Source organism: Dermacentor albipictus, chromosome 5, assembly GCF_038994185.2.
Source record: "Dermacentor albipictus isolate Rhodes 1998 colony chromosome 5, USDA_Dalb.pri_finalv2, whole genome shotgun sequence".
Lineage (NCBI taxonomy): Eukaryota > Metazoa > Arthropoda > Arachnida > Ixodida > Ixodidae > Dermacentor > Dermacentor albipictus.
In genome coordinates this window covers 81,094,509-81,109,686 of record NC_091825.1, presented here as the reverse complement: position 1 = coordinate 81,109,686, position 15,178 = coordinate 81,094,509, and the positions used below count along the sequence as shown (strand labels likewise).

The 15,178-nt window shown below is 44.5% G+C and overlaps 1 protein-coding gene across 1 annotated transcript; it reads right to left on the bottom strand.

Annotated features, from left to right (window-relative positions):
• Nucleotides 1-3,057: 3,057 nt before the first annotated feature.
• Nucleotides 3,058-15,132, bottom strand: mRpS31 (mitochondrial ribosomal protein S31). Its single transcript, XM_065442891.2, has 8 exons — nt 15,036-15,132; nt 14,669-14,879; nt 14,137-14,234; nt 11,351-11,533; nt 10,375-10,593; nt 9,582-9,655; nt 8,429-8,575; nt 3,058-3,604 (listed from the first exon to the last, which is right to left on the bottom strand). The coding sequence occupies exons 1-8, from the start codon at nt 15,086-15,088 to the stop codon at nt 3,315-3,317; spliced, it is 1,275 nt and encodes a 424-aa protein (XP_065298963.2). The 5' UTR covers nt 15,089-15,132; the 3' UTR covers nt 3,058-3,314.
• Nucleotides 15,133-15,178: the final 46 nt, after the last annotated feature.

The window sequence follows — 15,178 nt, the reverse complement described above, 5'->3', positions numbered from 1 at the left end:
GGGCAGATGGCGTAACTGCCGACTCACTGCCTGTGGGTCTGACAGCCGCCGGAGGCCGTTGCGACGCTGCCCCCTTACGCGCCACATCGGCAAAGCTGCTCTTAGACAGGTATGACACCCGCCTACGTGCCTCCTTGAAAGATATATTTTCTTTGACTTTGATTGTCACAATCTCTTTTTCTCTTTTCCAGGACGGGCAGGCGCGCGAGTATGCGGCGTGCTCGCCATCACAGTTGACACAATGTGGAGTCTTCTGGCATGTTTCGGAGGAATGTTCAGTGTCACTACACTTGGCACATGTCAGCCGGCCTCGACAGTTCTGTGAACTGTGGCCGAACCTTTGGCACTTAAAGCATCTGAGAGGATTTGGCACGTATGGCCTAACACGAAGCTTGATATAACCGGCCTCGATGGACTCGGGGAGGACACTTGAACCGAACGTGAGTATCAGGTGTTTCGTGTTGATCTCTTTACCGTCTCGCCTGATCTTAATTCGCTTAACATTTATTACATTCTGTTCACTGAAGCCCTCCAAGAGCTCAGCCTCAGTGAGCTCCAGCAAGTCATCGTCTGACACAACGCCGCGGGTGGTGTTCATTGTACGGTGCGGGGTAACTGTTATGGGGGTCTCTCCAAATGACACTAGTTGCGGTAGTTTTTCATATTGTTTTACATCGCGGAGCTCCAAGAGGAGGTCGCCGCTTGCCATCCTCGACACCTTGTATCCTGGACCAAAAACATCAGTCAGGGACTTTGAAACAAGGAATGGTGAAATGTTTCGCACTGCTTTGTTTGGCTTTTCGGAATGAATAACGTGGAAGCGGGGAAAATTCTGAGTTTGGCGTCCAAAAAACTTGAAAACATCTTCGGTGCGCCCTCGTTTCTGAGGGCGATCAGCAAGGGAGGGGAAAGAAGTTTCCATGAAAAATGTATACATTCGGCAACAGCGCCGACCGCCCACCACGGAGCCCAACGAGGGGACGCGGCAGAGCTTGCATACAAGTCTGCACGACGCCAGTCGTACGCTGTCACTATAACCGAATATGGTGTACCCAAGGTTGGATAGCCACACAGGGTTAACCCTTGCCGCCAGGAGAAAGGAAGTAAATGGAAAAGAGGAGAAGACAGGAAAGGCGGAAAGTGAGAGAAAGACGAAGGCTGGAGGGAGAGAGAGATAGGAAAAGGCGACTGCCGATTTCCCCCGGGTGGGTCAGTCCGGGGGTGCCGTCTACGTGAAGCAGAGGCCAAAGAGGTGTGTTGCCTCCGCCGGGGGGCCTTAAAGGTCCGAACACCCAGCATCGGCTCAACCCCCAGGATCCCTCTTTCCCCGGACACGGCTAAGCCGCGCACGGCTACACGCGGGAGGGGCCAACCCTCGTGTGCTCGGGTCCGTGGTGACGCAACGCACCAAACGCCTGCTGACGCAGACGCCCCTGCGGGGGCTCACAAAACTGTCAGCCAATTCGTTCATGAATAATCCATTATTTCCAGGTACCCAAAGTAATCTAATTAAATTTATGTGGGCAGGCACTAAAAATCCATGTACACAAAAGGTTAGTTCTACTATTTGTTGTGAGCGATGAACATAAAGATAAAGAATCTGTTATTATGGCTACCGTCGATACTGATAAATTTAGTTTATGTAAGGCTTACACTACAGCTAGAAATTCAGTCAGAAATACAGACAAGTAGTCTGGAATGCTGATTGAGAATGACCAGTCTAGAGCAGGAGCGAAAATGCCAATTCCAGATTTTTCTCCACGCTGTGAGGCATCTTTTGCAATCACTGGAATTATACCTAAACCCAATAATCGGTCTTGTAATAGTCAATTTAATATATTATGAGAGAGAAGTTTTGCATTGTTTGGGTAGATGTCATAATAGATGATTTGTAGACTCTCTTGCTCATTAGAAATACGTGGCACCTCCCAGACATGTGCATTTGAGAGATTAATCAATGTTTGTACAAAGACCACCTGCGGTGTATGAAACCGAAGCCATTGTGCTCTGAAGAATAATGCAGGCTGGGAAATGAATATGTTTTGCAATCTTCTCTAATAGGGTATTCGTACATATTTAAGTATGTCTGCACCATCAGCACACGAAATATGCACAATATTGCGGGCAACCTAACTTCTCCATGTAATATGTTACATATTAGCAACTAATTTCGGTAATCCACAGCAAAATAGCAGGGCTTTCTGCGCAAGCAGAACAGAAGGGCGTGATTTATAAGCCGGCACACCAGAAAATAGTACACATCCAAATTCTAAAATGGGCAGCACATACCTTTATATTATTAGAAGTGGGTGTCCTTGCATCCCCAACCGACTGTTGCATAGCTTACGTAGCATGTTAACAGCTCCACTCTTGTTTAGCTATGTGGTCAATATGGCCAAGCCAGCTGAGGGAAGAATCATAGGCTACAGCCAAATACTTCAGTGACTTCACAAGAGGCTGACCTGCACTTAGTTGTAGTTAATACACAAGGAGATGCGCCTGGTTGACAAGCAGTTATTCTTCGCTACAAAATGGTTTGTTCAAAAATTGCAATGCTTGAAGAATAGAGTGGTAGATGCAGATTTTGTTACAAACAAATATTTGGGGAACAAATTGGTTTTACTAATGTCAGGAGTGAGCAATGACCACCAATCCATCATCTTGGTGTTTTAGCAGAATAAACCCCTTTGGAGAAGCATCATTAACCGAGTATTAGTTTTGAGAGCCCACCTTTTCAAGAATGGCCACTGCCGTCTCTAGGGCTATGAAAGAGAGATTCCAAAATGTTTACCAGCAACCACTGCCTACACACTGCCTACTACACTTATGTAGTAACTGTGGACGAATGCGTTAGCTAGGTGTTTGTGAACATGAACTTACATTCGACTAAAACGAGCAGAGTGGCAAGCATTGACACCACGCACATGGCTTCAAGTGATTGCTGCTTCTCTCTCTTAACAATGACTAAGAGGCGTGGCCTCACTCACAGAGTTAGAGACAATCATATCGGACTGTTTTCCTAATACACTTCAGTACTGCATCACAGCAACAGAGACGGGCAATGCACACAGTGTATTTATTTACAAAGTGCATTCCAAGTGTCTTTCATTTCAAACAAAAGTTGTGCGAAATGATTTTTGACCATAATTTCAGCACGACCACTATGTGGTGTGTAGTCCACACCTGCCAATATTGCACTGAATGCTCTAAATTTATTCCGCACAACTGTCATGATAGTCCTGCATTCCGTGCATATGAACAGCTATCGGCAGGCGCACCCTAGCATTGATATCACGTCCCTCTACGATTGCTGTTCAGCTGGCCTCGATGCTGCTGCGCTGTTCGTCCTGGCCCAAGTAGAAGAACTCGCCATCCTCTGGTAGTGCTCCTGAAGCGCGCAGCACATCGGCTTTGGCACGGAAGTACTGGCGGAACCACTCTATGTGCTCGTGCTTGCGCTGGACAGAAATGTGTGGATTCTTGGACAAGCCCACCAACACCAGCTCCATGAAGTGGCGGATGGGGCCCCTCTCTGGAAAGTCCTTGATCTGATCCTCCAGGAAGACGTGCTCTTCGAAGCTCATTTGTGCCTCCTCATCCAGACCTGCAGCATTTGTGAGGAGGCTTATGGTTAGACCTTTGTCTATCACTTCTATTTGCATGCGAAATAACAACACTATGAACAATGTTAGTCGCAGCAAATTGCAGAGCACCACTTGAAAGAAGAGTATCACTCAAAACAGTGGTAGCTAGCTTGAAAACAGGGATGATGACGATAATGGCGAGAGAAGACAGTGGCAAGCTGCCTATGACAATGGCACCATGATTACAGCACAATGAAGACACTCTGTGAATGGCTCGCATGATGCAGTCCCAAGGTTGAATCCTGGTTGGGAACAGTCAAGTCATTTATTTGGTGCCCTTTTTCACCCTAGCTCTGGCTCATAGAAAAGTATGGGCGTCAGAAAGCACCTTTGGTCGGGAGCAAATTGAACAAAAAATGAAATTAGCCAAAAGGAAATAAATGGAAGAATGCTGTAGTAAAACAAATATAATATTTACTCGTGTAAGACCTCCACGCCAAACTTTTGAGGTAAAAAATTGGGCCAGCATCACAGACTTAACGTCGCAAAGACTGATGAAACAGCAGAGCTGTTTGCAGTTCTTTTGCCCACCTAAGTCCACACCAGAAATAACCATCCTCTCTCTTCGCTTGAAGTTCTCCATGACGCGCAAGCCAGGATCGGATGCTCTTTGTAGCAAAGCTGCTTGACGTCGTTCACGCCGATGTGTGGCATCGTATCGTCGTTTTGCTTCTGCTTGTCTGGCTCGCAACTCGGAATTGTCACCCATCTGCCGGCGCTTAGCTTCGGCAGTTATTCAGAATCTTCCTGCTTACGCCTTACACTCACAAGTGGCTTCCTTCCTCTTTCACATTCGCTCGGCTTCTTCAGGAGACAGTATCTTCTTTGGTCAGCCCATCTCGACTGGTTTGGTTTGGATGGCCCTATAAACTTCGTGCGTCCATCTTTTTCAAAATTCTTTTCACGAAACACATGCCCTAAATCGAAATTCCACTTCCAACAGTCACTGGAATTTAACTTTCTCTCTACAATGAAACAACTTTCATTAAAATGAGTCCAGGGATATCTCAGAAAAGCGTTTTTGCCTTTTACATGTATTTGAATAGGCTGCGTCGGAGTTAAGCCCGAGCTAAAGCTTCCTCTTAAACCCATAAGCAATATGACTGTCACTGTTACCTTGTCTGGTTTTCCCCTAATTGTACAGTACTTTCCGTGCAATATTGGCAACTGGAAATAAGAGTCGCAATGAGTTGAGAAATTAAGCGATCTAATAAGGGAGAGAGCCAAGGCAACAGCCAAATAGGAAAGAAAAGCAAAAATTAACAAATTTAACCGTTGTTTGTGAAAATATTTATGGATGAAAATCTCTTTATTTAAAAATGAAGTAGAGAAAATGCCGCCGGCAGGGGAGAATGGTGTTTTTACAGTTATCTGTCAAGCTGCCCCGTGTAGGCACTTCTCTACTGTGCCAATGTGGGTCTTTTTCTAACCTTCCGTGGTGGGCACAGTACAGCTCGTAGAACCACAGCGTCCTGCGCTCTATGCGGTTGTACGGGACTGGTGGCCACGCATCGTTACGCAACTTCCCAAATAACAATACGAGTCGGTTTTGGCACTTGGTAGAGCAGTAAACGAGGGATCGAGAAGAGCCTGTGATTGTTCCGCAAATATATATTTCTCTATATTTCTTCCAGAGCTAATTAAAGATACACTACTACAGTCAAATACAACTTAATGTGTGCAGTGAAGCCCCGCCCACGCCCTCATAACTGCCAGCCACTGTTCCACCCCGACGCTGCAAACAATTCGTACTTCAAACTTTTCCTCTTACCTAAATAAGACGGTAACTACAAAAATAAAGCGCGTAATTTTATACGTTTTCCCTCGCCTGTTATAGTGGAATGGCGAAAGCCTAATTCTTTATTGGACAGAAATAAAATGTTTGCTCTGCTGCAACTATTTATTGTCATGTTTCACTTCAGTTGGCAGTGTAGTTTCATGAGTAAAATGGGTTCAGCAGTGAAATGAACTGTACCGCAGACTTTTGAAGAGTGAAATTCTCAGACTCCATACATTTTGTCTGCGTGTATTGCACACCTCACTGCTTCTGCCGATGAAAAGCTTCAAGAACAGCGGATGCTCCGGAGGTACCAAGTATGATGCCATTTTGAAAAGGCCGCATGACGACGATTTTCTTGCTTCTGTGATTGGCTGGCGGAGTAACACAACCCTGCATGGTCCGTGTGCCTTGGCTGCCAACTGCACTATAGTAACGTTTATTTTACACTTTTGCTTGCTTACTTGTTCTTGGCCGTGTTCTTCCTGTGCTTCTTCCCTGCGCGAGCCCATGTGACGTGGTTCCTTGTTTGCCAAGTAAAGGAGAGATGTATATCACAGGCGTACCTGTGAGATACATCTTATTTCATTTCTCTTTTGCGGGTTTATGCGTCTTCATAACGAATGGTGGGCATTACTCACATTCGTGCTAGTAAAGGTATCCTCCCCCCTCATTTGCATAGAAAAGTTACCTTAATTGCACCCCCCCCCTCCCCGCAGAAAAAATATCTTGGGTACGTGCCTGCATGGACCTTATAAATGTAGCGCCAACTGCCTGCAGCGCCTCCTGGTTTGCTCGAAGTGAAATAGATCCCAAGTGCGTGCACCCAATGCACCACGTTACATTACGCAGCTGAGCGATTTAACAGCTTAATCGATTAGTTAACATGTCGCTGCTTTCCTTTTCGGTGAAGAAACAAAAAAGAGCCTGGTTCTCTTCTTTGATTCCGTTTCATCTTATCACATGCCACGTCGACAACGTGTTGGCCAAACGGCCAGCAATGACACGGGTGCGGTGCAGGATACGGGTGAATTCGCCAAGCCGAACGACAGTAAAACAAAAATAAAAATAAAATGGCCAGGTGAAAACGTGCGCACCAGTTCAGCGTCGCTATCAGAGCTGTACCTTCGCTTCCCTTTGCGTGAACATGCGGTTAGATACCAGCTATAATCACTGGCAGATCTGGCCGATCACAAACATACGCTCTGTTTGAAAACTGTGAACCATGCGCACCAGGAGGCGTGCTAAGTTATCGTCCAATCGGGTAGCACGATGGTGCAATCAAAGCCTTTCGCTACTTTGAGAAGATCTAGGGGCTTTAATCGTGTGACCCTTCGCGCGCTGGGACGCATGTTTAGGGCATGTTTCGACAACAGCTGGCAAGCGCTGGTGTGGCACACTAGTAGAGTAGCTGACTGCCGCACTGAGACCCAAGGCTCGATCCTGGCGGAAGCTGGGTACTTTTTTTTCTCATTCCTGGCGATAGCTGCAGTGGCCAACTTAAACGGCTATTGGATTGAGCCCAAAACAGCTCATGCTGTAAAACGTAAGCTGCTTGACAGTAGTGCCTTTAAAGTTAGCTTCGCTGCAATACAGCCGTGTTATGCTGTGACGAATACAAAGAGGGGAAAAGTGTCATTGTATGGGATACAGCACGTGTTCCCTAATTTACATGCGCACATTCGCTGTTTCAGGCCACAGTACAAGCACCGAGACACCTAATCAGTTTATTGGCAGGCTTTCAGGGTTTTAGCTAGACCCCTGCTCTTTTGTTTGCCCTAAACATCCTCTCAACTTTTTGAAATTTTCCATCTTAATGCCATTCCTTTTTGCTAGCTTTTCGAAAAGACAAACTATTTTTCTCAGCTTCTCGCAGCACGGCACGCGCGTGCGCGTATACTTAAGGAATGGGTTAACACTCTTATATATGAGAGACGCATGGTGTGTGAAATCAGGACTTAAATTGCCACAGCAATGTCAGAAACAGCTCTGAATGGCTGCTGGTATGCTTATTAGGGGTCTAGGTGCTCGGACTGTGACCTCAGACTGTGCATGCGCCCTTGTATAAATAATAAATGCGTATTATGTCCCGTGACAGTGGCTCCTTTCTATTGTTGGTATGCTTCACCGCAATAAGTTTCATATGCTTCATGGTACTGCGGCAGAGTTGACCAGTCACATTAGAATTATCTAGTGAAAGTCAATATTGAGATCGAACTAACGCATGTTTAGGCCACAGAAATGTATGGGCGCCAGCTGGAACCCTCGGTCAGGATCGAATTAACTGAAAAATCAAATTAGTCAGAGTCACATTAACAGACATTTAATGCACTGAGAAAGTCAACAGCCATCGATACTAAATGTCTGTCAAACATGCAGACATACTGCCGTGAAAAAAAATAAAAAATAAAAAAAACAGAAACGGAAGCAAGACCATATGTGCAATCAGAAAAAGATTAATGTTTGCAATCAGCTTGAAAATGAATAGAAGCAAGGAAAGAACAAAGTTCACAATATGTAAAATAAGTTAGGTAAATAATAAAATGAAGAGTTACAGTACACTTTCTAGAACTGGTGCATTTACAATGGTTGTTACAGAACCTGTGATGATGCACAATAGACAATGAGCTGATTTCCAGCAACTTCATTCAATTTTGCTGGCACTGCTGTGCCACAGCTTAGCTTTGTTTCTTCCATAAGCATGGGCTCACCCAAGGAATTTAGTAGGTTCTCTGTCACTCCCCTGCCTAGCTGCACCTGCCACATTCAAGCGGCAACATGAAGTTGCTGCTTGAATGCTAAATAATGCTTCTAGTAATGGAAAACTGCAGGGGAAGCACTGTGTATGCCGTCTCCAAAACTCACACAATAACAGCAGTACCATCTCTTTCCATAAACTCCTGCAATCAGACTTGTCTTATGAGATCAACAAAATGCTTCACCTTCACGGCCATGCTCCTGAGAAATGGCAGGAAACTGCAACAGTACAAGCCAAAGGTTCACTGACCTACTTCGTTGTCAATAGGGAACTTCCACAGCTTGCCCTGCTCCGTCCAGAGGATCATCTCCTCGTAAGCATTCTTGGGTGGAGGTGCCACCAAAAGCTGCAGCTCACGCTTTTGCAGTCTCTCCCATGTCTTTAGCTGTGGTACATCTGCATGTGTTTGCAAGGTGGATGATGGAACATGCTGGCCATATGCATGCTGTTGCTGTGTAAGCTGTAGATAATTTGTTCCTTGCCATCTGTTGAATGAAGTCTCACAGCTGCTGAAATGCACGTGCAATTTCTTGAAAGCAACTTCGACAAAGATCTGCCTTATTTGGCAAAGCTTAAAGTTGCCTTGTGCAAGGTGCCTGGCCACATAGTATTTCAGCAAGACAAAGATTGTCATCAAAAGCTCTGGCAGCACAAGAAAGACATGTTACATGCAGCATTCTAACAAACCAACTGACTGTACAGCAGACTTCCTTGATTATAAACTATCTTAAGACTGATTCTCTAATAAGCTGAATGGCTTGCAGACATTTGCCGATTTGTGCTCATTCAGTGAACTCTTGCTAGGACGAACACATTTTCAAGGTCCTTTTATGTCCATCTTAAAGAGAGTCAACTGCATTTTGAATGAAGAATAAACTAAACAAACAATACAGCACTGTGAAATAAGCAACCATCACATGAACTCAGATAGCACTCATGTGACTGATGCCAAAGCTACCTCATTCTACACGAAAGCTCTTCTCTGAATAGTGCTCCGTTGAAAACATGACTGAGACCATCAAACATTTTTTTCAGAATATATTACACCAAACATGCGTATCCAGGGCCTTTCCGGCAAGGCTTAAAAAAAAATGTAGTATGCTTAAAGCCACGGTCTCTGACCGCTTGATGGTCGTCACCTGAAGAAGAGTCCGGACTGACCTCAAAATGTCACGATACTCTTTTGTGAACTTGGCTAGCTTACTAAACAGAAGAATGCGATGCAACAAGCTTGCATCAGGCATTTACTGGTACAAGAAGAATGCCACAGTGCAAGAATAATGCTGAAAGAATATTCCAGTCCTCAAACCACCTTTTGTTTTACAAGATGGGCTGCTTTTTTTCAGGTGAGACAAGCTTAGTGATTAAACAGTGGAGAGTGTTCAATGAAAGCCTGAAGTACCTGTGTTCTCTTCAATGTCCTTTGAGAAGATGCCAAGCCGTCTGTCGACGTCGAGTTCCAGCTTCTCCTCGATGCTGTGCAGTGGTGCAAGAGAAATAAAAGAAGAAAAGCAGCTGGTACCATGAAGACAAGACACTTTTGTCGCTGATAAACAGGTGCACTAACTGGGGTTAACCTAATTGTGTTTTAAGCTAACTGTGGCTATACAGCTGAATTATGTGAGATGAAGTCTCTCTTTCCAGGATAGATTGCTCTACTTTTTTACCTAAGTGGGGACAAATTGCACTAAACAGGACACACTTCACTTGAAACTTCACCTGAGCTAGCCCTAGTGAAAGGCAACAGATTTCACAGTCAGCTCATCCCATCTTGTGCATGGTTCATTCTAATCCTAGCATGTGTCAGGCGGCCCAAATTGGCACACTCCTTGCAATTTTCCTAGCAGGTTTCAACAAGTACATACTTTAAACATGAACAAAAGAAAAACAGACATGCAATAAGCACTCCTCATATGTAATGTTTATTTGGAGCAGACAACACATATATAGAAAATTAGGAAAATCATGCAGACTGCACCATTAATAAGAAATAAAGAACTTTACAGCCATTTTTGCATACGATAATGAAGCCTAGTTACAACACAGTGACTGTCTTTCTTTTGAATGCTTCTTAAAGTGCACGCTTTTTAAAACCTGCAAGTATGAACGTACTAGTAGACCCCTCCAGCAACACATATTTAAAAATATTTTTTGCTTCACTTATTAGCATGGGTCATCACAGATCTGCAGCTCACCGATGTTGCTTGTCCGCGGCCTGTCGTCGAGCAGCGGCCTTTGCGTCCTTGTTGACTTGCTCTGTCAGTGCATCGATTGTGCCCGGCAAGAACTCGCTCTGCACTGTGCCAAGCTCACGGTCTCCACGGCTCCGATCTCGGCGCGCATAGGCACTGCCCTCCTGCTTTCCCTGCTGCTTGGCCTTCTTGCGCTCAATCTTCATGCCGACAAAGAGGTCACTGCATGCAACAAAGGGTGTGGGAGAGGACAGCATACCTCTTAAAACTTGCTAAGTGTGAATTTGTTACTGTCCCATCATCATGCAAGTCACTCACACATGATTTGAGCCAAAAGCATTGGTTGCTTTGTTATGCAAGTACTCAAAATACTCTTTGAAAGGAATCACTTGAAAGATTTATGGATTATGGCCTAACATGAAGTGATCAAGTGGTTGAGCAAAGGATGTTGCTAGAGCCAGTGTTTCAAGGGGACTTGTATTCGTTGGTGCAGCAACTGCTTTTCTTGGCAGCATTTATGCAGCTCACTCTCCCCACCTGTGCCCGCTAATCCTCCTCCCTCATAAGGCGCAGGGGAGAGTGAGCTATTTTAACACTGCCAGTGAAAGCAGTGTCCAGCAACATCCCTTCTTTGACCACTGTTGCTCCGTTCAAGTCATCATCTTCCTGCGGAATTCTGGCTTGTTCGGAGCCATAACATGATGCGTCTCTGTGTCACAACATGTTACCTTTTGTCTGTCCGATTTTCAGCTTACACAGTTCGTTATCGAATATTACTCCATATTTCGAATGCTTTTAGGAAAAAAGAGGAAGGGAACAGGGCAAAACAAACACTGATTTTTAATCGTCCTGTTCCTGTTCTCTTCTCCCTTAAAAAGTGTTGGAAACATCCAATAATGTCAAGTTTACAATGTGCCCAATTTTTTGTGTTACATTATACACAGTTCACATTAGATCACACAAAGGAGGCTACACCCACCTGAGGGTGGCATTGTTGTCCTTGTCCGGAGCAACATGCTCGTTGCCTTGCCTCTCTTGCGCATGCAACCGGAGCTGTGCCAGCAGCTCTGACTCGGTCTGCTCCTTTTGCTCCTCACTGCTACCCAAGCTGGCAGCCACATCTCTGGCAGCCTGCACAACTGCCTTGCCCAAGCCCCTAGTCCTGGACAACAAATCATCCATCAGTACATTAGACTAGAACTTCTTTATGTTATACAGCTTGGAATCAAAAAACATGTTCACTATATTGAGAACCTTGCTTTGAGCGGAGTAAATTTGACACCTTGTTTCAGCCAAATGAATTTTACTGATGCTAAAAAAAAAAGGTTCAATCAGCTTGCAAACAAGCCAGCAAACAAACAAACCAAAAAGCAGAATCCTCGACAAGTTAGTCAGTATAGACTCAAGAGAAAACCAATTACGTTACTGAATGGTGGCAGAAGAACTGCCATTAATCAATCAATCAAACAAACAACCAGGTTTGTATTTTCCAGTTTTATTGTTACAGTAGAGCATAGAAATTTAGTCAGTGCTTTGCTATGTTATATATACACTGGCACTTTCGTAGAGCAAACATCAGCTGACATTAGCAAATAAATCATGTTCCTTAATTGCTGACATGTTGTAAATTGCACTTGTATAGCTAAGTATGCAATGACTTCCATTTTCATGTGCTGCTAATGAGTATCATCTTGGTAATACCGCGTATTGGCTATTTATCAGTTTCCCTCTTGTTATCAGTCACAGTCAACCACCTAACGATATGCACTTAAATTGGCACTAAAACACATTCTGAACATGTTAAGAAAAGGTTTTTGATCTGTAGAGAATGCTGCCAAGAACAAGCGAGCCAAATATTCTGTTGCATGCAGCAGGGTGCTAACAATTTCTAATAACAGATTGCTTGCTCTCTCTGGTGGCTTTCGAGGCCCCCTCTCTCTTGCCAAAGTCAATGACATCGCAGACAGCGCGAAACCCTATAGATACCCGCCATTGGGCAATTGTTCACTACAATGAATTACTCCAAAGCAAAAGCTTGCTCACACATGCACGCCACTATAATCTTCCAGCAAACAGGGAAAAAGCAATTGTTAATGACCCCTCTCATCCTGTCCCCACTCCTTTGTTGCTTTCTACGCATCTGGCACATATGTGAACCACATAAGAAGAAAAAAAAAAAAAGGAGTGGTAGGCAATGCTATCAATCATCATCATCATCATCATCATCAGCCTGGTTACGCCCACTGCAGGGCAAAGGCCTCTCCCATATTTCTCCAACAATCTGCTATCAATCAGTTGCGAGAAAAGGGGGAAAGTAAACATTGTGTTCTAAACAGTACCGTTTGCATTAGGTAATCGTAAAAAATTTATTTGTGAATATATAATCTGAAAGGGATCACACGCATAAAGGTGGTGGATTGGGCCGTCATGGTACCTACGGCAAGTATCACCATGCCACCATGTCATGTTGGTTGGAGACCTTGGCAGATGAGAAAACCCATTTTGTACCTACCCAGAATTCCATCCTGTGTCAACAAAGTACCAGCCGTCATACCATTGTCACCAGGTCAGCTACTGCTGACTGACTGGGTTACATGTCTTAATGGGGTTTAAGAAAACTTAATGGTAATACCATTACTAGCAACCAGCCCCTGACATTAATATCCCATTCAGGCACTGTGTGTGTGTGCACACCAGAATTTTGCATCAAAAGCAAAAGCACTGTCGGAATTGACTGTATAGTAAAAGCATCTTGCACACATCTTGAAATGCTTCCTATTAGACCTGTGCTGCACATTTGAATAATATGTGCATAGTGTTGCAGTAAAGTGAGCTGGAAGGTATACAAGAGGACGTTCACTCTCGATGTCAGTATGTCATTATGCAGCTGGTTTACTTCATTCACTGTTGTTCAGATTGTTTTACATTTAGTATATTTTAATGTGAATAGCATTCTTTGCCTACTTCAGACATTTTGAGCCTACCTGGCCCCTTACCCGCTGCCATGTCAATGTGGTACTATCGTTACCTCTTCAGACACGCCCTTTCATCGCCGTCTTGTCATCATAGTCATACCGCCTTTGCTGTTGTTGTTCCACCGACATAGTTGCTTCTTCGTAATTCTATCGTAATCATCTTGTCATTCACTCGTAATTATGCCACGGTCATCATGCCATCTTCGACACTACATCATCGTCAGAGTCGCTGTCATGCATCCTGTCATACTGTTGTAGTCATGCCGTCGTGCTTGTGTCAACATCATCTTCCAGGTTCGCCATATTACTGTCGGCATGCTGTCGTCTTGGCATTGCTCTTATACAATCATAATTATCCCATTGTACTCAAGCTGCCATCGTTATACCATCACCATAATTTCAGAATTGTCATTACACTTTTGCCATGCCGTCGTCGGCACACTGCCTTTGACGTTCCGTTGACGTTATGTCATTGTTATGTTATTATGCCATTTGGCAAAAACACAGCGCAATGTAGCCTGTGGATGACAGTTTCTGGCAAAAACTACGTTTTTCAAAGCAGCTACGCTTTTTAAGGCACTTTTCAAGGCAGCAGTATTTACACAATTTTGCACATCATCTGTTGGTTTGAAGGCCTTTTAGTTTCGCCAGTTAAATGATTATATATAATTGAAGACATATTTTTGGAGAGTGCTGACACAGCCAATTTCATGATGCACCAGCAGTGGTAACACACAGATTGAAACCATTCTCTGCATACTACTACTATAGCTGGGCAAGAAAGGCTCACCTTTCTGCCTCTTCTTTCAGTGTGGGCTTCTTAGGGAGCCCTGGTTTGGCCAGTTTGAAAGATATGCTGCTGGGATCTGTGCTTGCAATGGATTCGATCTGAAAAGGTGGACAAACCATTTCGTCATAATGCTGCCAGAGCTTAAAATTTATTTGAGGATATACATGGTTATAACAGGCACTACTTGTTGCTAACGGTGCAGTCTGCAAAATTGTTTGTGGTTAGAATCAGAAGCTGAATCTGAAGGAAAGGTAGAATGAAAAGCTGAAGATGAGTGGGTTTGCATCAGTTAAAAGCGCTACGAAATTATTTCAGCAGGGTTAACGTGACCGTTACTTGCTGAACAAAACACTTTCGATTCTTAGTTTCGGTTACATAGCTGAAGAATAACTGCGTAGCACACTCCGAGTGTCGAAGAGCGCAGCCAGGAAAAGAAAACACGAAGCAAGGGCTAGATGTGACACTTTCTGGTGAATAGCGTTTGGCAGCTCTTCGTCAAAGTTTCGTGCAGTGCCTACACAGGTGCTCTGACCTTCATGTCGGAGAGCAGAGCCGAAAGTTTGTCTAGTGCCGCTTTCTTCTGATCGGTTGGCTGCTCGTCCTTGGCTCGATGCTCGCTGTTGCCTTCCGGCTTGTCGGAGCTCTGGCCACTTGACGAACAGAAGGGTCTGGCAAAATGCGGGCCCCACCGGCACGGTCTCGTACGAGGACGCAGAGCGCACCGCACACTAGCGAGCATGGCTCTGCGAAAAGACGTGTAGCACTTCGGTAAACCACACCGTGTAGAGATAAATACAGCTGTCGTTAGAGAATCATTAAGCGGGAATTGACGCCCGTTCTTTCCTGATGGCTTTGCAAAAGCAAAAATGCCAGTTACGTAACTTCAGAACATTGCGCACCTTTGATACCTCTGGCTAGAAGCAATGCGGGAACAACACATGGGAGCCGCCATATTATTTTGGACCGGAACTGCAGTGCCACTAGTGTCTGTCACAGAAAAAAAAAACAGTATAACTTGGTCACACCATTAGTTTCATTATTC

What these genes read in the sequence shown, in the direction of transcription:
- mRpS31 (XM_065442891.2), bottom strand. Translation starts at nt 15,088, where the DNA reads ATGGCGGCTCCCATGTGTTGTTCCCGCATTGCTTCTAGCCAGAGGTAT. An exon ending in CTCTGCTCTCCGACATGAAG is followed by an intron (nt 14,235 to 14,668) that starts GTCAGAGCACCT and finishes CCACCTTTTCAG; the next exon opens with ATCGAATCCATTGCAAGCAC. An exon ending in GCCGCGGACAAGCAACATCG is followed by an intron (nt 9,656 to 10,374) that starts GTGAGCTGCAGA and finishes ACCACTGCACAG; the next exon opens with CATCGAGGAGAAGCTGGAAC.